The sequence below is a fragment of the Lethenteron reissneri genome, unplaced genomic scaffold (genome assembly GCF_015708825.2).
Source record: "Lethenteron reissneri isolate LAM-NWPU_2019-01 unplaced genomic scaffold, ASM1570882v1 scaffold_117, whole genome shotgun sequence".
In the NCBI taxonomy this organism is placed as follows: domain Eukaryota; kingdom Metazoa; phylum Chordata; class Hyperoartia; order Petromyzontiformes; family Petromyzontidae; genus Lethenteron; species Lethenteron reissneri.
The window spans coordinates 18,148-43,209 of NW_026890860.1; the positions used below are offsets into that span (position 1 = coordinate 18,148).

Genomic DNA, 25,062 nt, shown 5'->3' on the forward strand with positions numbered 1-25,062 from the left:
GTCGCCGGTGCCCCAAAATGTACTCATCTCCAGCTCCACCATCAGCACCTGAAATCACTTGAACATCATTGGAATCACCTTGGACTCTACATTCTCACTCGACGACCACATTCTCTAAACAATAAAGAGCTGCAATGATTACCTCAGGGCCTTATGGCACACCTGTCCAATGCTGACATGGAAAACATTTAAAGCAACTCTAACTCACAATCCACAACGACTTGAAAAACTCAGCATGAAAGCGCTTAAAATCACGCATGCATTCTGGGAAACAAGAGCCAAGATCCATGCAGCCGACACCAACCCATTACGGCTTGGAGATTCTGTTCATTACGAGATCAATCGTCAAGAGAGTTGGCCCCAGGAACGTTATTGTCATGGTGACCGTAAAATGAACCGTCCCATAACAAATGAAGACAAAAGTTGTGTTCCGTGCAACGTGAGGCTGGAGTGCGGTCTCAGTGAGGTCGTGCAAGGTATTCCCTACGGTTCTTGTCTCTGTTTATTTGAAATGCGGGGCATTATTTTGCGTTGTGTCGGGGATTTAAAAAGTCACCGCTGTTGCAAAGTATTTATTTATTGAACTATGAATACGTCGGCATTTTTTATACTACATATCTGTTAAATCTTTACTTAAAGCTTTCGTGACTGCAGGAATTCATATTCTTTGGGTCTTTCGGTAAAGCCACGTAGATAGAAAAAATAATCAATATAATAACAATATCTCTAAACCTTTATATACAGCCTGCCTCGGCAGATTTCCCCCTATTTTTTCACCTCAAGACGATTGCTTGTGTTGCGATCGAAACGTTGTGATATTGTTATTATTTTGATAATTGTTTCTATCTACGTGGCTTTACCGAAAGACTCAAAGAAGACATATCTGTTACTTTGTTTTTTACACAACCAGGGGAGGGGTAGAAACCGGTCCGGACCGGTAGGGCCAACTGCAGTTGGAACCCCTCTGACGGGAGGGAGGGGCTGGGGGAAGCTACGATCCCCCAGAACCCCGCCCCTCAGGGAGAAATCAAAATATATAAAATCGCGAATGTGTCAGTCTGTGTGTCGCCGGACCATACGCAGTTTTATTGGACGACGGTTGCCCCTGGCAACGGGTAGCGACGCCTTCGCCGCTTTCATTGGACGGCGGTTGCCCCTGGCAACGGGTAGCGACGCCTTCGCCGCGGGGTGGACGCCATTTTTAATTCCCGTTAAAAATAGGCGCACGCATTAACACGCGACTCTGAGGTAAATTCATCAAAGTTTCACGTCCTCTTCACTCCCCCCCCCCCCCCCCCCACCACAATGTGTGCAATTACTATTATAGGGTCGGTAGATTATAAATTATAGCGATTAGACAGTATTATTGTAGCGCGGGGGGGGGGGGGGGAACGGCACCCGTACCCAGCCTCAGCCGGGTGGCCAATTTAGGCGAGGCCGGAGGCTCTGCACCCGTGCTAGGCCTCGACACCCACCACGCGACTCTGAGGTAAATTCATCAAAGTTTCACGTCCTCTACAGAGTTGTGAGGGAGGGAGAGTGGTGAGGGAGGGAGAGTGGTGAGGGAGGGAGAGTGGTGAGGGAGGGAGAGTGGTGAGGGAGGGAGAGTGGTGAGGGAGGGAGAGTGCTGAGGGAGGGAGAGTGGTGAGGGAGGGAGAGTGGTGAGGGAGGGAGAGTGGTGAGGGAGGGAGAGTGGTGAGGGAAGGAGAGTGGTGAGGGAGGGAGAGTGGTGAGGGAGGGAGAGTGGTGAGGGAGGGAGAGTGGTGAGGGAGGGAGAGTGGTGAGGGAGGGAGAGTGGTGAGGGGGGGACTCAGCCTCAAAACGAGTAACTGGTGTGGCGTATTAACATCGCCACTGGGGAGACAAAGGCGGCCGGGCGTGGTGGATACAAGTCCCGGGCGAAGTCGGGTAGTATAGCTAGTAGTATTTAAGGCAGGTCCCTGAGAGCGCGAGTCAGTCCGTCTCAAGCCGGAGTCAGAAGCTACCTGGATAAGAAGACCCTGGACCTCAAGCCACCGACGTACTTCTAAGGGCTGGGGCTTAGTGCGCTGCCAGTGTTCAAGAGGTTAGGATCCTGAGGTTCCCTCGGCCTGATTTCCTTCTAAGGGCCAGGTCCGGACGGGCCAGTGGTCAGGTACCTACCGGGCCAGTGGTGGGTCAGCCTCCCCTAGGTCTAGCCAGCCGGAGGGCTAGAGTGGACAGAGTTGTAGATACGATAGCCCGGAGGCTGTACCTCCCCAGGTTGTGGGTGGAAGGGGCCATTATTTATTTGTGTTAGGGTTTAAGTGTAAACTGTTTGGTATAATAAACCGTGTTGCCTCTACAAAGACTCCGTCTCTCTACAAGAACATTACATCAGTGACCGTAGGCACTGTGAAGACAGCGCCGCCTCGCGGAGAGCTCCTCATCGCTCCTAGTGCGAGCAAAGCCCCCCCCCCCCACATCCCCTCTCTCTCCATCCTGCACAGCCGCCTCCTCCTGCTGCCTCTTTCTCCTCCTCCCTGTGTGCTGCCTTCGCCATCTCCACAACCATCAACCATTACCACAGCCATCATCATCATCATCGCCGCCATCATCGCCTCTAGCAGCCGTCATCGATGACATCACAGCCTCCGCTCTCAGCTTCGGGTCGGGAAGGACAACCGACGTATCCGTGAGTACAGCGGTGTGTGTGTTGTGTGGGGTGTGTGATGTGTGTTGTGCGCTCCACCACCCCCCCGCGCTCCACCAAGCTACCCATCCGTGGCGTCGCGGGGGGCGCTGCGCTCGCGCCGGAACTCGGCGAGTCACCGGGGTGACCTCGTGCAGGCGGCCACGCTCCTCTCTACTTTGAACTCAAAATGCTGCAGGATTTGTAACGAGCGCGGTTTTCGCAACGAGGCCACTCGCGTGGAAAGCCAGAGGCAAGCGGGAAGGGAGCCATATCCGGTGACATAAATGTCCAAGTTCTGCGCTCCTACACTGCGACGTTCAGCCAAATCCATGAATGAGTTTACTCCTGTGGAAGGAAACTCGAGTACCCAGAGAAGACCCAAGCATTAGGGGATGATACTAAAGCTACCATAACAATTGACAAAGCTCTGTCATTCTTCATAGGGATATGTGGCTCGCTCGATGAGGACATCTTTGTATGTATGTACGTTGAGATACTTTCACAGCGTACGGAGCCAACCGCGCTAACCGGCAGTGTTGATTCTATGGTGCAGTGTTGAGTCTATGGGCAGTGTTTTAGAAACACATCAACAACAACGGTGTAAATTTCGATTTAAAGCTTTCGTGACTGCAGGGATTCCTCTTCTTGGTACTTTCGGTAAAGTCACGTAGAAGGGAAGTAATAAAAATAATTCTCACGACGTTTCGGCCACAACGCAAGCAGCCGTCCTCGGGTGAAGACCAGGTCTGTCGGGGAGACAGCGTCTGAATGCGTGGTGGTGTTTCATTCAGACGCTGTCTCCCCGACAGACCTGGTCTTCACCTGAGGACGGCTGCTTGCGTTGTGGCCGAAACGTCGTGAGAATTATTTTATTATGTTTTATTTTTATTATTTTATTACTTCTCTTCTACGTGACTTTACCGAAAGAACCAAGAAAAAAAAAAACACAACGGTGTAATTGCCAGCTCAGGGGGGGGGGGGGGGGGGTGTGAGCGGCCGAGTGACGCAGGAATTGAGACGCACCCCCCCCCCCCCCCCCCCATAGGGATGGCATCACTCCGAGGTGCCGTGTCTCTGACATCGCCGCCGTGGCGCCCAAGGGGAGTGGAGAGGAAGCGCCGGGCGCCACGAGCCGCACCTGTGCTGCTGTCACCATGGGGTGGGTTTCGGGGGGCAGAGGCCACGAGCAGGAGGGCCCCCTGCCAAATGCAGCAGGGTCCACCGCGGGCAAACGGTGCTCTTTAATGGGGGACAGCTGCGACGGCTTGAAGCACGCTCCATTTGGCACAGCTTTTCTCCAGTTGCTGCTGCTGCTGCTGTAGCCGTGTTTCGCTTGGCGTGGCCTTGTGGTGCCGTAGCGTAGCGTCTCGTGCTGGCGATGGGAGCGCTCTGCCACCCGCTGCTGCTGCTGCTGCCGGTGCCGTCGGCGAACTGCAGCTGTGAGCGCGCGTGCGTCTCGGCCTGCGGGGACGAGGGCAACTCCACGTGCTCGTGCCGAACCTGCGACCCACTCTGCTCCAGGGTCCTCTTGGTGACCTGGTGAGAGGCGTCATTTGCGTCATTGCGGGTGATGTGGTTGACCGTGTGCAGAGACGCCAAGTCCATGCTCACGTCCCTGTGCTGCCGCTTCTGTGGCGACGGCAGCTTCAATGGCTGCGGATACTCTTCGCGCTTGTGCCTCTGGAAGCAGTCCTTCTGCAGTTCCTTGTTGGCCTTAAATCGAACCTGGCTCCTCTCCAGTTGCATCAGCGAGCAGGAACGCACGCAGCATTCTTCTACGATGCCGCCCAGCCCGCCCTGGCGCTCGCTCGGTTGCGCCGCGTTGAAACCATCGGTGCCGCACACAAACTGCAACGCCTCCACAAGCTCCGAGCCGCAGAGCGTCTTGGCCGAGCAGCGTTCACTCCACAGCGTGCACAGCGCCAGCCACAGCAGAGCCTGGCTGAGGTGGTGCGGACGCGGCTGTCTGCTTGAGTGGAGGAGGCCCATGGCGAGAGCGAGCGGCGCCGCCCCTGCTGCGGCTGCCGTGATCGCGGTGACGGTAAGAACGGCGAAGCACGCCGTTGCTCTCTCTGCTTGCGGACTTTCAGCCCCCTCTCGCATCGCCCCTTCTCTCTCACGCCTCACCTCCTCTCTCGAGTACCACCTTCATGGGTCTGCGACGTTTCCTTCCAGAGTTATTGCCAAAAAAAACACACATCCCAGAATCCTCTAGGTTTGGGGTCCAAATGTTGTCGCTTATTATATCCCATGAGAAACGTCGCATCGAGGCAATGTAATTTAATTCTACTCGCCTGGACGAGCGGAATTGAATGGTGAAACTGGTTTTGCTGTGCTGTGTTAAATCAGATATTTGCATGACTGCATGTGTATTTAAAATCGACGTGTTTCGAATATTTGGCTGCTCTAAATGTCCACATGATAAGCCACTTTGTTGCGCTATCATCTGTGGCCAGGTCGCTTCTTATAAAAGCACTTTGTAGCTCAATGGGACTTACGTGGTTAAAATAAAAAATAGTAAAAATAACAGCACCACCACTCCATGTACACAGAACATCTGCTGTGATCCTGACTGCAGTGCTCATCTCGATATGGTCGATTAAAGTGAATTACGTGGCGGCCGCTACGTTAAAATGTTTCGTCACCTTTGGGTGGCATCAGTTGCTGCTCTGGCCCATCGGGAAATACAACAATGCCTTGATGGAGGCTCCATTGAAGATGCGTGCGACCCTCTCAACTGGCCGTCTGACCAGAATGTTCGGTCCAACCCGAGCTGAATATCGAGTGGAACTGGGTGACCCTGGGACTATTTGCTACAAAGCAACACTTTGTTTTTACAGCCCTCGGTCAATCCACTGCTGGATGAAGGCCTCCCCACCATTGTGGTTCTGTGACCATATCCCACCACGGGTGGTCGGTGAACGTAGCGGGCAACCAGCCCTGACATCGCTCCCCAGTGGTGTCGTTGTTAGCCCTGGACAGGAATTGAACTCGGGTGTAGCCGGTTCGTAGCGTGGCGCGCTACCCACCTGTGCCACTTCTCGTCACCCTCTTTGGCTGTTTACTCAACGACCTCAACATTCGTCAATGGTGACCGATTCCATTCATAAAGTGCGCTCTTGCCGCCGTGTGCGCCGAGTAGTGCTCAGTATTAAACACGCGTTGACTGCTCTATACAGGGTGGGATAGAGATCTCTACTCAACCCTGCAGGGTGACCCCTCTCATAGTGAAGGCGTTCACACTTGAGCTGCGGTTGTCCTGTGCCAGTAGTTGCATCATTAACCGTGCGGAACCCTTTTCAAACCATTACTATAGAAATTTAGAATTTGCCTTTAAGTTACTTTCTTGGATTTAGCAGAATTCCACAGTAGCTCTCTCAATAGCTGTAGCGATTGAGTAACGATCTTTTAAATGTTTGCGTTGTTAAATCGTTTGAGTCGTAAGACGATAGTTGAATGACCACTTAGTGTAGGACAATCATTGAATGTTTTGAACTATAAAACTCTGCAATGTTAATTTAATGCTGAGGGTGTTGACAAGCAAAGTAGCGGGTGTGTGGGGTTTAAATTGTCAACTCGTGCCCGCACTGCATCGTGTGGCGGGTTTCTGACAGCAGCAGCATCGCCACGACGCTCTCATTGGCGCTTGGTGAATATCCGTGGCGGGTTCCTTTTCGTTTTTTATTCGTTGAATGAGACGTGACCCTCACTCACCTGGCCACCCACTTGTGTGTGTGTGTGCCTTCAGGTGTCACAGCAGAGCTATTGCAGAGGGATGCTGCGATTATCCTGGCGTGGGCTAAGCATCCACAGCGGAGGTAAGAGCCCCCCACTCCGTGTCAGGAAATGGGGGGGGGGGGGGTGTTTGATCATACTTCACCTCGCTGGTCAGTACGAGTTGGTGTGAAAAGGAGGCAGCCCAAAGATCTGTTCAGATGTCACTCCGCACCGACGTTAGCCGTGGCCGGGAATCTAACTTTGATGGCAGCTAAGGGCCGTGCCACCGCTTCACGGGTGAACGGGCTGATTAGATGAGACGAAGGCGTTGCGTTTCGTATCAGTGGCTACTCCTCCACGTGGCTGGGCGATTGAGAAACCACACCCACAGCAGTGCCCCAGTGTACCGGCACCCCCCCAGTGCTGGAGTCAACATTCTCTGGACCCCGTTTTTCTTCACACGCCGCCCTGGATTTGGGCCCGGCAAGAAGCGCGTCGCCACCAAACGCGTTACGGTCAAATGTTGTAAGCGGCAGGTTTATCTAACTTCATATTTGACGACTTCCTCTTCCAAGACGTCCTGGCCAGTGTGGAGGAGTAGGCCAATTACCCTCACAGGGGCTCTCTGCAGCTCCCTCTCGTGGAGGCCCCATTTGCCGGCAGTGGCGTGAACAACCGCAGGGGCTGTACCTTTACCTTCTATCCACTTTTTATATTCAACATTTAATTAGGTCAGCAAGGCGGTGTTGACCTCTTACCCACACACGTTTCTGACAAGTACAGCAAGTGCACGTGTACACAAGTGTACTCCTGTGCTAGTTGCACGCCACTTCTGCTTTTTGTGTTTAGTTTGTTGTCGTTCCCCCACACCTCAGATTAGCACGGTTGGCTGTGTGTGGTGCTAAAGAAGTTAAACATACACACACGCGCATAACACGCACACAAACACGTACACACCCATTAACACACAGACATACAAAGACAAACACCCCCCGTATAGCCAAACAGGCTGTTGGGGCAAGTGCTGTTAGCGAGCACACGCACATCAAAGATCAAAGATCCCCCTTATAGCCTTAACAGACTGTAGGGGCAAGTGCTGTTAGCGAGCACCTATGAAGGCCGACACGGCACACGAGGGGGTGGGTGGCCAGCACCACGCCCGACCGCCTTTGTCTCCCTAGCGGCGATGTTTACCCATCGCACTAGGTACTCATTTTGGGCTGAGTCGACCTAGGGGAGGCCCGGGACCGGTTCAGATAATCGTCACTGGTGTTGGCCGTGAGCGGGAATCGAACTCGGGTGGCCGGGTTCATAGCGCAGCGCGCTAACCGCTGCACTATCGCTCCCCACGACACACGCACATACACACATACATACACACACTTAAACACATACACACACATTTAAACAAACACATACACACACATCCACACCCATACACACATACACCCACACACAAAGACACATACACACACACACTGCGATGGCAAAGTAATAAATGGAAGCGAGACCAGTTTTGTCACGACAAGTATATATTCATTTCAAGTGCAAATACAAAACGAGGTAGACAAAATCTCTGGAAAACATTAATCTCGCTTTCCCTTCCCACACTTTGAGCTGCTTTTGTACAAACGATAAAAACCCCGAGGAGACCGAATTGTCACCGATCTACATTCACGAGTTCAGAAACCGCTATTTCTGGAGGTATCGTGGATGATGGAAATAAAGTGTTTGGCGAAGTTCATCATTTATCCGTACATTTCACGTGGTAACGGCTTGGCGCTACGGTTAGCGTGTCCATTGAAATGTGCACGCCCCGTACATAAAAAAGTAACAGATATGTAGTTTAAAAAATGCCGACGTATTCACAGTTCAATAAATAAATACTTTGCAACAGCGGTTACTTTTTTAATCCCCGAGACAACGCAAAATAAAAGCCCCGCATTTTACATGAACAGAGACAAGAACCGTACGGGAATACCTTGCACGACCTCACTGAGACCGCACTCCGGCCTCGCGTTGCGGAGGATGCAATCTCGGTCTTCATTTGTAATGGGACAGTTCATTTTGCGGTCACCATCACAATGACGTTCCTGGTGCCAACTCTCTTGACGATTGGCCAGGGAATAAACATCAACCCCAAGACATAATGGGTTGGTGCCGCCTGCATGGATCTTGGCTCCTGTTTCCCAGAATGGCTGGCGTGATTTTAAGCACTTTCGTGCTGGGTGTTTCAAGTCTTCGTGGATTAAAACTTGATTTGAAGCTTTCGTGATTGCATGAATTACTCTTTGGTTATAGTAGGTTTTTACCCTTTAAACTGGTACAAAACTGACACCTTTATACAAGGCATGTTTGCAATAACCACAACACAAGCAGTCAAAATGCAAATAAAAAGAAACAACTTTGATAATGATATGCACTGTCCTTGAAGTTGATTGGTCCACACCCGAGACAGCTTTTCTTAGAGCCTAGTCTCCATTGGTGTTGGACCAGAAGACGCCAAAAGGCGTACAACTCAAAAACAGCACACTATCAGAGTATTGAGAGCTCGGGGTAAGCATTTACACTATGAGACCTCCTTTGCCACTGGTAAAGGAGGTCTCATAGTGTAAATACTCTTTGGTTCTTTCGGTAAAGTCACGTAGAAAATAAATAAATTAAATAATAGAATACGACGTTTTGATTGCAACACAAGCAATCGTCATCAGGTAGAAAGCAAACCTAGTGAACTTAAAAATATTTTCTTTCTTCGTGGATTGTGAGGTCAGAGTTGCTTTAAATGTTTTCTATCTCGTCGGACGGCTGTCAGCATTGGACGGGCGTGCATGAGGCCTTGAGCTAGTGATTGCAGCTCTTTATTGTGTTGAGAATGTGGTCGTCGAGTGAGAATGTCGAGTCTAAGGTGATTCCAATGATGTTCAAGTGATTTCAGAGGCTGGTGGTGGAGCCGGCGATGAATACATTTTGGGGGGCGGGCGACGCCATGGTGAGCCTCTGCCTGGTGCCTTCGTAAAATGTCTCTCAAAATTAGTTTGATCTTGAGGGGAAGCAAGAGGTTAGACACGTGATCATGGATTTTAACCAGCGACTTATCTTGGTGGGGCGAGTGCCAGTTGTTACACCGGTGGTGGCTGCTGTGCGACCAGAGTGGCGGTGGCTGTGGTGGGACTGGTGGCGGTGGCTGCTGTTGGACTGGCTGCTGTTGGACTGGCTGCTGTGGGACTGGCTGCTGTTGGACTGGCTGCTGTTGGACTGGCTGCTGTGGGACACGCGGTGGCAGCAGCTGCTGTGGTGCTGACGGCGGCTTCTATGAGACCTGCGGCGGTGGTGGTGGTGGCTGCTGTAGGACTGGCGGTGGTTGCTGGTGGAATGGCAGCGGCTGCTGTGAGATCGGGGTGGTGGTGGTGGCTGCTCTGGGACTAGCGGCAACGGCTGTTGCGTGTCTGGCGTTGCCGGTAGCTGCTGCTGCTGCTGTTCCTGCCGTCGCACTTGCAGTGGCTCCGGCAGTTGATCCCATTGGGATGGTTCGACATCTTGGGTTTCTGGAGATAAAGAAGATGATGGCGCTAAAGTCCAAACCGCTCGACATTGGGAGAATGAAACAAAACCGGTCTAAAGTATAAACAAGAAGATCGCTGTACTTCACCATTCCCTTAATATAAAATGATGCGCTGTCAGGGTGTACATTCTCCCTGGGCATTTCCACGCACACAGGACGGCGTTACCAATCCATCCTTTACCTTGCGCGCCGGTGAGGAGAGCTGCTGTCCGGTAACTGGGTCCGGGGTCTTCCTTCGCCGAGTGGGGCCGCTTAAGGCACGACCAGGACGTCGCCTTGACGTGCTCCAGCGGGCAGTAGCTCTCCGCTGGCGGCGCGTTCAATTCTGGGGACCTGCATGCACGCACCAACGCGTCGCAAACCGTTAACACCTGCCTTTAAAGGAGACACTGCTGCTCGCACAAGACAATATCTTTCCAGTGAGCTGGTCTGGGGGACGGTTGTAAGTGCAGGTTAAAGTGGAGGGGAGAGAATGTGACTTACCGAATATAGAAGAGCACGTAGGCCTGCTTATTCATCACAGCCTTGGTGTCGACGTGCCGCACGTTGGAGTCGTTCATGCAGCACCATTGTCCATCGCTGAGCTGCGCACAGTCAAAGCACAGCTACACTTGGTTACAATGTTTACACAACTGCACCCAGATTCCTCCGTTGATGTAATAACAACACGCAATACACACTCTAGACAACAAGTTCGTAAAGAGCATCACCCCATTGTCAGAGCTGCAGAGCGTGCTACGGTTGCTGTGATGGTGCTGAAGTTACGAAACGATCTGCCTGAATATATCACTGCATGGATGACCTTGGACCAATTTCATCAGAATCAGAATCTTTATTTGTACTGAAAGAATTCGATGATCTACGAAGCTCTTAAACAAATGTCCAGTCGGGGCGGGTCAGAAAGTTACAACAACAACAAACAATACAACACCGATTGGAGTGCAAAGTGTAGAAATGCTATGGAAGTCACTAAATACAAATAAAGTATACACTATAAGTAGAAATTGCATGAGTGCATCAAGACGCAAGAACATACACAAGACTTTTAATTATTCTTCCCTATCGGACATTGGTAACATTATGGGCGCATTGCAGATGTGCGTTGTTTTTGTTTGATAGTAACGAATGGAATTACCTTATTGTAGCAATAATAATGACCCCTGTTGGAGTTGGCTCCCTTGTGCACCAGCACCGAGTACAGGGAGTAGATCGCGGGCTCGCCCTGAGACGTTGAGGTGAAGGGTTGCATGTCCAGGTGCTCCGGGTAGGTGATGTTCTACAGGCAGCGCACAGGAGGGGGAGGCAGTGCACAGAGACAAATGTTAGGAGAGGAAACGGCAGGGGTGGTGGGGTGGGCAGCAGAGATGGGCACCATCTCAGTTACGTGTCAAAGTGATGTCGTGATGTCTCGCTAATTTGAGCATTGAAGATGGTGCTCATCTCCTGTTCATAGCCCTGAGCAAGTGGTGGAAATTCTACAGTCACATGACGGGGGGCGAGTCTCTCTATTCCAACATGGAGAGGCATTTTCTCCAGCGTTGAACTGACAAAGGGCTGTCATTAAGTAATTTAATTCGAACGATGTGGAGGGGCAGAATCGTTACCCGGTTGATCTTGACGCCGTAGAGGTTGTACCGCTTGATGGAGACGGTGAGGACGTTGGGCAGGCGGTGGAGAGCCATCGTCTTCGTCGCTTCCCCCTTGCAGCAGCACCTGCACGACAACAACAACGCCAGCCATCGCACGCGTTACCCAACTTTTTAACAATAAGTCTACTCTCTTTTTGTTGTTTGTTAATTTTTCTTAATTTCTTAAAATAAAAAATGGTTACTTTTATTATATATTGTAAGTTATTTTCAATGTATTTACATAATATTTTATTAAAATATTTTATTATAATTTGATTTAATCTGCAGACTTTTGAAGCTACAAATGATTCCAGGGTGTCAACACACGATGCCCAACTCACATTCCGCAGGTGTATTCGTCCAGCGTCTCCTTGTTAAAAAACTCTTCAAATGCCTCCACAAGATCTGATGAGTTCTGTTGGTCGACAGAGTGAAACGCAAATGAGGACTCTAAGAAGCATTCCATGAACATCTGCAGAATGTTATTGTGACGGCAACTCCGAAAACCTGCATCTTGTATGAAATCGTACGACCAAAAAAAGAGATCACGTACGCTACCGGCAGTGTGTTTGGATGTTAAGTGGCTGATTCAGGTAGGCGTGTGTGTGGTGGATGTTGGCACAGCAGGGAGCACAGGTGGTGCATCGGCCAGTCATCTCGGTCAACCCATGGCACTTGGGTCTGTCCCGTGACCTGCCAGCGGGCGTTCGACACTTCATGTGGCCTTAAAGCGCACTCAGGCTGGCACAAGCACCGTGGTGACATCACCGCCACTTAGTGGCGAATGGGGGTTGTTGTTCACGTATGCGATGTATGTACGTTTAACTTATTTCGCACCGTACGTAGATCTTTAACTGTTAAGCGATGGCTTCGTCATTGCTTACATTAATATGGAGTGCAATGTCCAGGCACGTGTCAAAGGTGTCGGAGTGGTTGCAGCACTGCATGCACTCCACTGCAAAACACAAGCACACACGCATTAGGAAGGGACGTCACATGTTACTTAGTAAAACTAAATGCACGCTCCCCACTGACATTGGTAATTGGTAGTTTTCACCAACTGGTTATTCTGTGTTACACGTGCGTGAGAGTGTGCAAACGCTGCGACGCGAGCACGTCTACACTGTGATGGTGCACTTGCTGCTCACGGTTAACAAGTTTCTAGAGGAGTGCGCACAACTCACCACGTGATCGAAGGTAACCCCCGAAGATCTGGTAAATGAGGGTGGTAGCCTCCGTGTATCTGTCCAGCCTGCCAGTCACAGAGAACGACACCACACGGTGGTTACAGCAGCAGCAGTAGTAACACCTTTACCGGATGCACACACGTGTGTGAGAGTTACACCATTGCCCGAGCTGTCGATTCACTCTTTCCCTTCAGCACTGCAACGCGTGCTCTGTAGCAACCAAACGTGGTAGTGTCTGCACAGGGCAGCCACCTTCACGGCACAGCCACAGAGCTGGGGGAAAGCTGGCAGCCATCACGCGGTGCTGTTGCCCGGCGCTTTTGTTGTGCCCAGCGTGCCACGTGCCGCTCGTCAACACGAGGAATGTCGTCACGGGGCCACCGCACATCGAGACATCGATTTCCCGATATTTATCGGCAACGTGAAATGCGCAAACAAAAGGTGGCCCACGTCAGGGCCAAGGTGAAAGAACCGTGGTGCCAGCAGGGTCGGACCTCTGCATCTCCCAGGTTTTCACACAAAAGTGTGAGTAGCTTTTCACAGACGTTGAAGTACAATCGTGCAGAAAACCAAGAGGAAGCCGTGAGGTACCAAACTGCAGAACGACTGCCGCATGTTGACTGGCGCGCAGTACTCACTCGCTGTGGCCATAGAGGCATGAGGCTTGCATGGCATCGACCACGTATCGCAGAAACTCGTGGGCATCTTCCTGTCTCCCAATGCGCAGGTGTTTGGCGATGCCTGCAGAGAAATGGACATGGGGACAAAGTGACAGGTACAGGATCTGATGACATCCTTCAAGAGCTCCCCAACATATATGGCAAAAGGAGTGGTGCAAAGGACTTGGAACACAGATGGAGAAAGATCGCGGGGGATAACTTCTCCTGCGAGTGCAAGTGTGAACGTAGTATTGGGACTCACGCGTGATGTTCTTAGTTATGACCTTGGGTGTCAGCACTCTCTGCGAGTTGTTGAACGTGCTGACAATGTGATGCTCCATGACACACATCAGGCAAAAGTCGCTCTGTTGGCCTGCGAACGAGAGCACAGGTGGCACAATCCGTCAGCGCACGCCACTTGCACTCAGCCCAGCTGGGGAGTAACAAGAAAGGCTAGAATCCTGGCACCAGCAACAATCGCAATGAATGTTGCGTCTAAGTACCAATTGCATCACATCTGTCCGACCTATTAAAAATTATCGCCACATGTGCTCGTGTTTATCAAAATCATAATATTTATACTGGTGGAATCCGATAAGCTAAGAGGTTTTGTTTAAAAAATGTCGAGTAGGGGCACTGGGTCAGAACATTACAACACCAAACAATACAAAAAACGATCAGAGTACAAAGTATTGGAAAGGTAAACAAATCACCTTTTAAAAATCTACAAATAAAACTAAACTTTTTTTTCATCTTCCCAGATAAAGCCCACTGAGCTATTAGCTTCTTCAGAAGCGACCTGGACCACAAATGATAGCTCAACGAAGTGGCTTATCACGTGGGAAATGTATCGCAGCAAAATAACTGACATAATAACCTAACCCATGGGTAAACGAGAGTGCCAGGGGGGAGGGTACTTACAGGTGCTGCAGTGCTCTTGCAGCAGCAGGTAGTTGGCGAGCGGCGGCGTGTAGGCGAGGCACTGCAGCGTGGCGTTGAGGAAGCAGGTGTTCCCCAGGTTGCGCAGGCCGGCACCCTTGCAGACGTCGCTCTCCCACCGGAGGTTCAGCCGCTCCGGTGCAAACAACGAGAGCCGTGCCGCTGGAATGCCGTCGTCCTCCTCTGCACAAAGGGTCGGAAGCCGGTGTCATCGCAGAGCGCTGCACTGCCGATGGGGCTGGCGTGGATATTCAGTAGCCCCAGCCAGCACCCGTACTGCTACTCTTAACCACGAAGATTTTGCTCCACATTTAAGTGTCAGGTTCAAGTTCGCGAAAAATATAATTTGCCTGTCGCGTTGGCTGCTGGGTGTTTTGAGCTCCCCGTGTTACTCGTGAACGGCAACAGCAGTGGCTCCAAAGCGGCCCTTGCGTTGGTGGCTGCCACCCTAATGAGATGCCATGACGTCACGTGATCGCACACTCACCTTGGGGTGCAGGCACAGACACGCTGATGTTCTCTGTGGCTGGTACAGGGGAGGGCTCCGGCCGGCCATGGGGAAGGCAGCAGGGTTGCGTGCAGAGCCACTCGTCGGCCGCCACCAGCACCTCGTTGGACGAGGTGGGGGCCAAGACCGTGAGGTCGTTGCCGGACGAGGTGCCCTCTGCTCCGCACGCCACAGTCGTGGTTGGGTCCTGCCACACAACGTAGTCAAAACATCCACAATTGTTCCTCCCATCTGGACTGGGATCCCAACACACGCGGGACTGTTTTATCACCAAAAGAAATACAATTTTAGTCCATGAACCTATGGGCGATCTGCATGAATTGTCTCAGAAGCAAAAATATATTTACAGTATACACCTGTATTTTTAAAGTAACCCCAAACTCACTTTAACTCGTAAAATATTATATGAAGAACGGCCATTGACTAAAGATGAACTAATTCAATTTGTTGTTATGCATGCGAGAGAGAAGGCAGCTGTAGTTTAAAAGAGGTCATAAATGCATTTCAGAAGATAAATCGAGCATTCATGTTAATCAAATTAATTTTTAACATTTGTTAAAATTAAACTAAATAATCCTCCGTGATTTGTTCAAATAAATACACTAATCCTGATTTTTCGGCCACCCTCTTACAAACGACGTCATGAAGGGCCAACTGTGATGTGCTCTGAAAAAGGGGCATTAACTGAAACGTCGCTTTTATATATTTAAGAATACTTTATATATGTAAAACACGTTTTTATCAAAGTCAGAATATTTATACGGGAGGAATCCGATGAGCTATAAAGCTCTTTTTCACAGATGTCCAGTCGGGGCGGGTAAGAATGTTACAACAACGAACAACACAAACATCATAGGAGTGCAAAATACAAGTTGGCCCAAAAGTTAAGACACAGGGTTACTTAATTTATCTTAACACTGACATTACATAGTTCTCATTATTTGTTCTTAAAGTTAACAATTTAACTATCATTAATTTTGATAACATCCTCTGTGACTAGTTCAAATAAATACGGTAACTCTGTGTCCTGACTTTTGGGGCAATTTTATATAGGCGACGTTATGTAATTGATGTGATGTGCTCTGCAGAAGGGCCATTATCTGAAACGTCGCCTATCATTTTCCTGTAACAATTCCCCCCACTCGTGCACTCCCAGCGTTGTGATTGGCTGAGTGGCACCAGCGGGCCCCGCCCCGCCCGCCACCCGGGGCCCCGCCCCCTCACCTGAGGCTCCGCCCCCAGACGCGGCCCCGCCGCCGCCTGCGCGGCTCCCGTCAGCTCCGGCACGGCGACCCGCGCCGCGCCTCGGGCTTCATCCGGGGAGGGGGTCCCGGGCACAGCCCCGCGGGATCCCTCGCGGGGGTCATCATCTGCAAGAAGGAGAAGCACAGCGATCACATTTTGTACTTGGGACAAACACACGGCTCTACATTTCCCACGAAAGTTTAACATGGCACTGTGTTCAGTAGCCCCAGCCAGCAGCACCCGTGCTGCTACTCTTAACCAGAAAGATGTTGCTCCACATTAAAGTTTAAATCTCAAGGTAGCGAAAAATGTGATGCGCCTGTCACGTTGACTGATAGGTGTTTTGAGCTCCTCGTGTTACTCGTGAACGGCAACAGCAGTGGCTCCAAAGCGGCCCTTGCATTGGTGGCCGCCACCCTAACGAGAGGCCACGAGGTCGCGTGGTCGCATGCTCACCTTGGGGTGCAGGCAGCACAGACACGCTGATGTTTTCTCGTGCTGTGGCTGGCACCGGGGAGGGTTCCGGCAGGCCATGGGGAAGGCAGCTGGGTTGGGAGCAGAGCCTCTCGTCGGCTGCCGCCAGCACCTCGTTGGACGAGGTGGGGGCCAAGACCGTGAGGTCGTTGCCGGACGAGGTGCCCTCTGCTCCGCACGCCACAGTCGTGGTTGGGTCCTGCCACAGCAACGCAGTCAACACATCCACAATTGCTCCTCCCATCTTGACTTGGATCCCAACACACGTGGGACTATGTTATCACCAAAAGAAATACAATTTTAGTCCACGACCCGATGGGCAACCTGCATCAAATGTCTCAAATATATAAACATAATCTATTTTTAAAGGAACCCCAAACTCACTTTAACTCGCCAAATAGTCTATGAAGAAGGGGCCATTGACTAAAGAAGAACGAGTTCAGTTCGTCGTTACGTATGCAAAAGAAGGCAGCTGTAAACTTTTTAAAGATATTAACTTAATTTCAAAAGATAATTCGTGCGTTAATCTTGAACTAAATAACAATCTGTTATTTGTTAACACAATTATAACCCGATGTGTCCTGATTTTTGGGCCAGCCTCTTATTAGCGACGTCATGAAGGACTGTGTCGTGCTCTGAAGCAGGGCCAGTGCCTGAAACGTCATCTGTTATATATTTAATCATACAGTATACATTTCGATTTAAAGCTTTCGTGACTGCAGGGATTCATGTTTTTGGTTCTTTACATTAATTACAGATAATAATAATGTGTAATTAATGTATACTGTATGGTAAAGTCACGTAGAAGGGAAGTAATAAAATAATAAAAATAAAACAAAATAATTCTCACGACGTTTCGGCCACAACGCAAGCAGCCGTCCTCAGGTGAAGAACAGGTCTGTCGAGAAGACAGAGTCTGAATGACAACCCCAGGCTTGGAGCGTCTTTTTAAGCTGGGTTGGAGGGGGGGAAGAGCGCCTTGACAAAATAGTTTGCATATCAAGAGGAATTTAGCATATATATAAGCTGGGTTGGAGGTGGAAGAAGAGCGCCTTGACATTCCCTCCCTTTGTTAATGCTACCCCCTACCCGCTCCTTTTGATGCTGCTAATCCTGCATAATGCACGGGCATAATATGACTTTGAAACCCCCCAGCCCACCTCCTACGCATTTCCCATAAATATGCTAAATTCCTCTTGATATGCAAATTATTTTGTCAAGGCGCTCTTCCCCCCCTCCAACCCAGCTTAAAAAGACGCTCCAAGCCTGGGGTTGTCATTCAGACTCTGTCTTCTCGACAGACCTGTTCTTCACCTGAGGACGGGTGCTTGCGTTGTGGCTGAAACGTCGTGAGAATTATTTTATTATGTTTTATTATTTTATTACTTCCCTTCTACGTGAATTTACCATACAGTATACATTAATTACACATTATTATACAGGTTGGCCCAAAAGTTAAGACACGGGGTTATTTAATTTATCTTGGCACTTACATTACAACGTTTTCATTATTTATTTTAAAAGTTAACTTTATTCTCAAAGTTTCGGTGACATGTGCCTAACGCCGGACACTCTGCATGCTGCGTGTAACACTGACTCGGCTCGGTGGAGTTCCATGCAATTCTCAAGATTTTTTTTTTTCTTCGAAGGCTTAGATTAAAATTGTGACTAATCATTCGTTTGTTGTAAGAAGAAAAATCAATGTTCTCCCAAAATATCCTCTGTTTGTATTTTATCTTTGCGTTTTGACACCAATATTACTGAATAATAAATAAACTATTCAGTTAATTTGTGCGTGATAATAGGTATTTTTTAACGTCGAATAGAACTTGAAATAAAGGAGCAGAATCTGCTTTGAATTTGAACTCAGTGCAGTTTCACTTTGATGACTTTTTCTCGCACTTACGGTGAACATTTGTTAAAATGAGTGAACATCGACCTTTCCCCTTGCGATTAATAATGAATATTCACTTTTTTAAATTCACATCAATTCAGAATCCAGTAAGTTATTGTAACTGAACAGGGGCGTCCACCCGTCCATGAAGGCGAACGAGGCGGCCGCCTAGGGCCCCAAGTTAAGTGGGGCGCCAAAAATTCGAGCAAAACACATTCCTGCGGAGGGAGCTGGTAGTAACGGTCAATGGCCAGGGTCAACAGCGGCGTGGTGTATTCCGCAAATATGCCCGACTGTGAGGGCAGGCACACGCCGGCGTGAGTAGGTTAAACGTTGATACAGGTTGGAACACCAGGTTCCACACTGCCCACCAGAGATTATTTGTCTGTCGTGCATCAGAATGCAGCCCACCCATGCCCCCCCCCCACCGACCGCCGAGCAAGGCCACGATTGGTTGAGGATATCGGGGAGGGTGGGGGGAAGGTAAACACGCCCAATCATCCAACTTCCCCCCCCAAACGCCGAGCGGGGCGGCCACTGGTAGAGGTGGGGTGTAAACACGCCCACTCATGAAATCCCCTCCTTACAGAACACCGAGCAACGCTGTGATTGGTTGACGATGACGGGGAGGGTGGGGGGGAAGGGTAAACATGCCCACTCATCCAACTGCCCCCCCCCGAACGCCACGCTGAGTGTGTGAGTCTGAGAGAGTGAGAGTGTGTGTGTGTGAGTCTGAGAGTGTGTGTGTGTGAGTCTGAGAGTGTGAAAGTAAGTGTGTGTTTGAGTCTGAGAGTGTGAGAGTGAGTGTATGTGTGTGTGAGTCTGAGAGTGTGAGAGTGAGTCTGAGAGTGTAAGGGTGAGTGTGTGTGTGAGTCTGAGAGTGTGTGAGTCTGAGAGTGAGATGTCAGTGTCTGTGAACGTCTGAGCGTGAGTGTATGTGTGTGTGAGTCTGAGAGTGTGAGAGTGAGTGTATATGTGTGTGAGTCTTAGTTACCTAGAGTGTTATACAGGTAGGAACAACAGGTTCCACACTGCCCACCAGGGATTATTTGTCTGTCTGTCGTGCATATCCGGAATTCTGCCCACCCATGCCTCGGCAAGGTAAGGTAAAAGTTATAAAGTAAAAACGACGAGCCTACCTTTACCCTACCTTTTACCTTACCACAATACAATTACTCTACCCTTACCTTTTACCCTTTAGCAGGTAAGGTAAAAGCAAGAGCCTACCTTTTACCCTTACCCCATACAAATTACCCGATTACAGGGTAATTACTAGGGTACTACACATGAAAAAGGTTTATAACGGTAAATGCTAGATAGCGCGCTTTATTCATATAGAGTACTCTCGATGATTCCAATTTTACACGCTTGTTGTCATTGTTGTCGTTGTCGTCGTTGTCATCGCTGTCGTATCCTCAAATCTTGTAACTCAATTTTAACCCACTTCCTAATGTGGTATCGACTGCACACTTGGTATACTTATGGCATACTGATAACAGTACTATATTCAATCATAAAAAAAAAAAATTTAACATGATTTTTTATATGTTATGTTTCGGCTTGGGTCTATTTGTCCACGCTCAACTGACGTTGGCTGTAAATCACCACGGTCCCTTACGTTATGGCAAGCTTCGGGGCCACTTCCTGGAGTCGTGGAGTTCTGTTATTACTCGTACATTTAATGAAGGCGTGTTTAAAAAATTTTTTTTTTAATATTACTTATTAAATGGAGGCCATGGACTGCGCCACGGAGCTTTTAGCGGTAAACAAGGTACCGTATTTACCGGGTAATACTTCGCGCTACCTTTACCCTACCGGGTAATTCTTCCGAGCTACCTTTACCCTACCCTTGACCTTACCCCTTGGCATGTTGACACCTTTACTCTTTTACCCGGTAAAAAGGGTAAATTACCTTACCTTGCTGAGGCCTACTCCCCACCGAACACCGAGCTACGCCGCGATTGGTTGGCGATGTCGGGGAGGGTGGGGGGGAAGGGTAAACACGCCCACTCATCCAACTGCCCCCCCCCCCCTGATCGGCGCGCTGTCCAACCAAGTTCCTACCTGCCCACTCCGAAGGAACGTGTTAAGGGCACCACGGGGTGAGCACCCTCCCCACCCAGCCCCACCCCTCCCACCCCCCACCCCCCCACCTAGCCCCACCCTCGCCACCCAGCCCCACCCTCCCCACCCAGCTCCTCCCTGCACGACGGACGGACAAAATAATCCCCTGTGGGCTGGTGTAACCAGGAGGTTACTACCAGTAAAAATACAAATAAAATAACGACGATGTCATTATTTCAATTCCTGTGCGCATACAGCGGGAATATGAATTATAATTCACTTCTCAACATTCCTGAGAATGTAAAACATTAAGTTATCATCATACCTAAAATCGGGGCAAAATGTTTCCCAGTTTACCAGAAACCTCAGCCTGGATCTGCCCTTGGGGTTTGGGGGTGGGGCCGCCCATTGGGTGGTTGGCGAGGGCGTTGCCAGTTGCTGGCAGCAGCTGCTCTAGGGCCGCTCCTCTCACTGAGTGCAAATTCATTTTGGTAAAAGCGATTTTCTGCTCACGTTTTGAGCGAAAATTGGTGAACACAACGACGCGTCCTTCCGGGTTATAAACAGCTCATTTTTTAGTATTCACATCAATAGGGAATCCAGTAAGTCAATACTTATAATAATAATGTAATAATTACAACAACAATTGCGCATTTGCAACAAACATAAGGCAATAACCGCGTGTTTACATTGTTTCATTCACTCTCACAGGTGAGAAAAAATTTAAAAGTTTGCAAAACTAATTTTCGATTGAAACTTTTCGTTTACTTTCTTCCCGACAGAAAGGAAACTCCAACAGCTATTAGAATGATGAAGGTGATTTACAATTTTTCATTCTTTATTTGCAAGTTTGTTATACATTACTCTCGGAGAAGCGAAAATTACATTCGGTACGTCACATTCCGTAATTTTTAGTTCATTCAGATGAATCCAGAAGAGTCGCAGACGAAAGAAGACGTCGATTAAACGGAGGAAGACGGCAGAGATGGCGTCATCGACAAAGTCACAACACAGTGGATCGTTTACGACGTGAAAATACCCGTCACGTGACGGGCAATTACGCGATGCTCCTCACCAGGACTAAAGCGGGAAGTTATTTTTCCCCAATTACATTCCTTAAATAATGATCAAATAGAGCAAGTCAAGATCTATAAGTATCTTGGGGTCATCCTTGATTCAAAACTGAATTTTGAAGATCACATTGATTATATTGGTAAAAAGACAGAAATAGGTTTTCTGTATCGACACAAGCACTGCTTCCCCCCTATGTTCCGTTTGGAATTGATAAAAGCTACCAGTACTGTCTCTACTTGATTACTGTGACATCGTGTATAAATCAGCCCCAAGTACTGCACTGAAGAAGCTTGACTCAATGTATCACCCGGCCTTAAGATTTGCACTGAACTGCCCATATAGGACTCACCACTGTGATCTCTACATTGGGTCAAACTTAACATCTCTTAATGTTCGACGGCTTGTGCACCAGATCTTTTTGATTCATAATGTACTTACAAAAAAATCCGCAGATTATCTGCGGGATCTCCTCTCAGTTTCAAAGAACAAATTTGACCTAAGGTCTTCGCTCATTTACCAACTTCAGATTCCTTATTGCCGTACAAATACTGGAGGAAGGGCCTTTTCTATTGATGCCCCCAGGGTCTGGAATGCTATTGCCAATAAACTGCAACTTGAATCACTACCTATGATATCTTCACTCAAAACTGCTCTAGAGGAGATGTACACCCCGAGCTGCCACTGCTACTTAGTGGCCTAAAATAAAATGTTTCACTCCGGACTTGCATCCCACTGGGATTTTTGCACACAGCGTTGGTGTACGGTGCTTTTTCTGCAATGTTTTGCCGTCTTTTCTTGGATTTTCTGTTTGCAAATAGTCACATAGTCACTTTAAGATGTTTTCTTGTTCATGTTTTTTTGTTTGTTGTGGTTGCACCCGATTCAAGAGCCGAATGGCTCACAGGGCTATACCTAATAAATGAACTTGAACTTGATGTTATTATTAATATCTATTTTTCTTCTTCATTTTCAGATGACATTGAAAAAATGGACAGGAAATTGACCAGAGACGAACGAGTTTGATTGTCATTCGTATGCAAAAGAAGGCAGCTGTGATTGCTCATTCGTGCATCGTGCATCAATGTAAACAGAAGTCAGTTTTAACATTTGTTTAAAACAAACAACATAATGCTTTCTAACTGTTAAAATAAAAATGATGACACTATGTGGCATGACTTTTGGGCTACCCTCTATAGGTGACGTTATGAAGGGCCAATTGTGATGTGCTTTGCAGAAAGGCCATTGCCTGAAACGTCGCTTTTTTATATATAACCACACATTATATATTTATTACACATTATTATCGGAATCAGAATAGATATTTAGACTGGAGGAATCCGATGAGTTATAAAGCTCTTTCGTATAGGTGTCCAGTTGGGGCAGGTAAGAATGTTACAACAACGAACAATATCAACACATGATAGGAGTGCAAAATACAGGTTGGCCCAAAAGTTTCATTCATCGTGCCACTGAAATTGCAACGTTTTAATCATTTAGTCTAAAAGTTAACATTTTTTTTGTTATTATAATTAATACCATGACAAAACAATCCTCTGTGATTTGTTTAAATAAATCAATAAGATCTGTGTGTCCTAACTTGTGGGCCACCCTCTATCGGCGACGGTATGAAAGGGCAAACAACTGTGATGTGCTCTGCAGACGGATCATTGCCTGAAACGTCACCTATCATTATCCAATACCCACCCCAGTGTACTCCCAGCGTTGTGGTTGGTTTAGCGGCCCCGCCGCCGCCTGCGCGGCTCCCGTCAGCTCCGGCACGGCGACCCGCGCCGTGCCTCGGGCTTCATCCGGGGAGGGGGTCCCGGGCACAGCCCCGCGGGATCCCTCGGGGGTGTCGCCATCTGCAAGAAGGAAAAGCACAGCGATCACATTTCGTACTTCTGGGTCTACATTTCCCATTATAGATAAAACATGGCCCCAGCCAGCACCCGTCGTGCCACCATTAACCAGAAAGATTTTGCTCCACATTGAAGTATGAAGCTCAAATTCGAGAATAATGTGATGTGCCTGTCACGTTGTCTGATAGGTGTTTTAAGCTCCCCGTGTTACTCATGATGGGCAACAGCAGTGGCTCCAAAGTGGCCCTTGCGTTGGTGGCTGCCACCCTAACGAGAAGTCACGAGGTCGCGTGGTCGCACACTCACCTTGGGGTGCAGGCAGCACAGACACGCTGATGTTCTCGCGTGCTGTAGCTGGCACCAGGGAGGGTTCAGGCCGGCCATGGGGAAGGCAGCTGGGTTGCGTGTAGAGCCTCTCGTCGGCCGCCACCAGCACCTCGTTGGACGAGGTGGGGGCCAAGACCGTGAGGTCGTTACCGGACGAGGTGCCCTCTGCTCCAGCTGCCACAGTCATGGTTGGGCCCTGCCACAGCAACGCAGTCAACACATCCACAATTAATCCTCCCATCCGGACTGGCATCCCAACACACGTGAGACTGAATTATCTCCAAAATGAATCAAATTAAGTCCATGAACCGATAAGTGATCTGCATTAAATGTCTCTGAAATATATATAGACGATTGATTTTTAGAGGAACCCCAAACTGACAAAATATTCAAAGAAGTTGCCATTGACTAAAGACGAACGAGTTCAGTTCGTTGTTATGCATGCAAAAAAGGTAGCTGTAATTTAAAAAAGGTGCTAAATGCATTTCAAAATGGTAATGGATATCAGTTTTAACATTTGTTGAAATTAAACTCAATGACCTCTTGTGATTTGTTAAGATAAATACAATAACTTTGCGTGTCCTGACTTTTGGGCCACCCTCTACAGGCCACGTTATAAAAGGGTCTAACAACTGTTGACGTGCTCTGCACAAGGACCATTGCCCGAAACGTCGCCGATCATGATCCAATAACAATTCCCCCCACTCGTGCACTCCCAGCGTTGTGATTGGCTGAGTGGCGCCAGCGGGCCCCGCCCCGCCCGCCACCCGGGGCCCCGCCCCCTCACCTGAGGCTCCGCCCCCAGACGCGGCCCCGCCGCCGCCTGCGCGGCTCCCGTCAGCTCCGGCACGGCGACCCGCGCCGCGCCTCGGGCTTCATCCGGGGAGGGGGTCCCGGGCACAGCCCCGCGGGATCCCTCGCGGGGGTCGCCAACTGCAAGAAGAAGGAGAAGCACAGCGATCACATGTTACACTGCGGACAAACACACGGCTCTACATTTCCCACTGGAGACAGACATGGGCCTGTCGATCGCTTCTGAATAACTAAATAGCTCAGTGGGCTTCACCTGGTTTAATAAAAAAAATTAACCCGTAAAAACAAAGTTTTTCACTATAAATCCTTTACATGCGTGGCATCGGTTTCATTTTATTACTCATTTCTGTTTTTCTTGAGTAAGAGTTTCATTTTTATCACATTGGTATTTTAAATAACATATGAATTTTTATTTATCCTAAAAAGTGGAACATTTTTTTCACGAAAATAAATTGTCAC

General features: G+C 49.1%; 2 protein-coding genes across 2 annotated transcripts; both read right to left on the reverse strand.

Annotated features, from left to right (window-relative positions):
- Positions 1–9,103: 9,103 nt before the first annotated feature.
- LOC133361651 (polyadenylate-binding protein 1-B-like) lies at positions 9,104–10,508 on the reverse strand. Its single transcript, XM_061580632.1, has 3 exons — positions 10,416–10,508; positions 10,114–10,265; positions 9,104–9,915 (listed from the first exon to the last, which is right to left on the reverse strand). The coding sequence occupies exons 1-3, from the start codon at positions 10,490–10,492 to the stop codon at positions 9,401–9,403; spliced, it is 744 nt and encodes a 247-aa protein (XP_061436616.1). The 5' UTR covers positions 10,493–10,508; the 3' UTR covers positions 9,104–9,400.
- A 495-nt stretch (positions 10,509–11,003) lies between these two features.
- Positions 11,004–12,510, reverse strand: LOC133361652 (ubiquitin carboxyl-terminal hydrolase 36-like). Its single transcript, XM_061580633.1, has 4 exons — positions 12,445–12,510; positions 11,902–11,975; positions 11,537–11,645; positions 11,004–11,208 (listed from the first exon to the last, which is right to left on the reverse strand). Exons 1-4 carry the CDS (start codon positions 12,505–12,507, stop codon positions 11,011–11,013), a joined length of 444 nt encoding a protein of 147 aa, XP_061436617.1. The 5' UTR covers positions 12,508–12,510; the 3' UTR covers positions 11,004–11,010.
- Between the last annotated feature and the right edge of the window lie 12,552 nt (positions 12,511–25,062).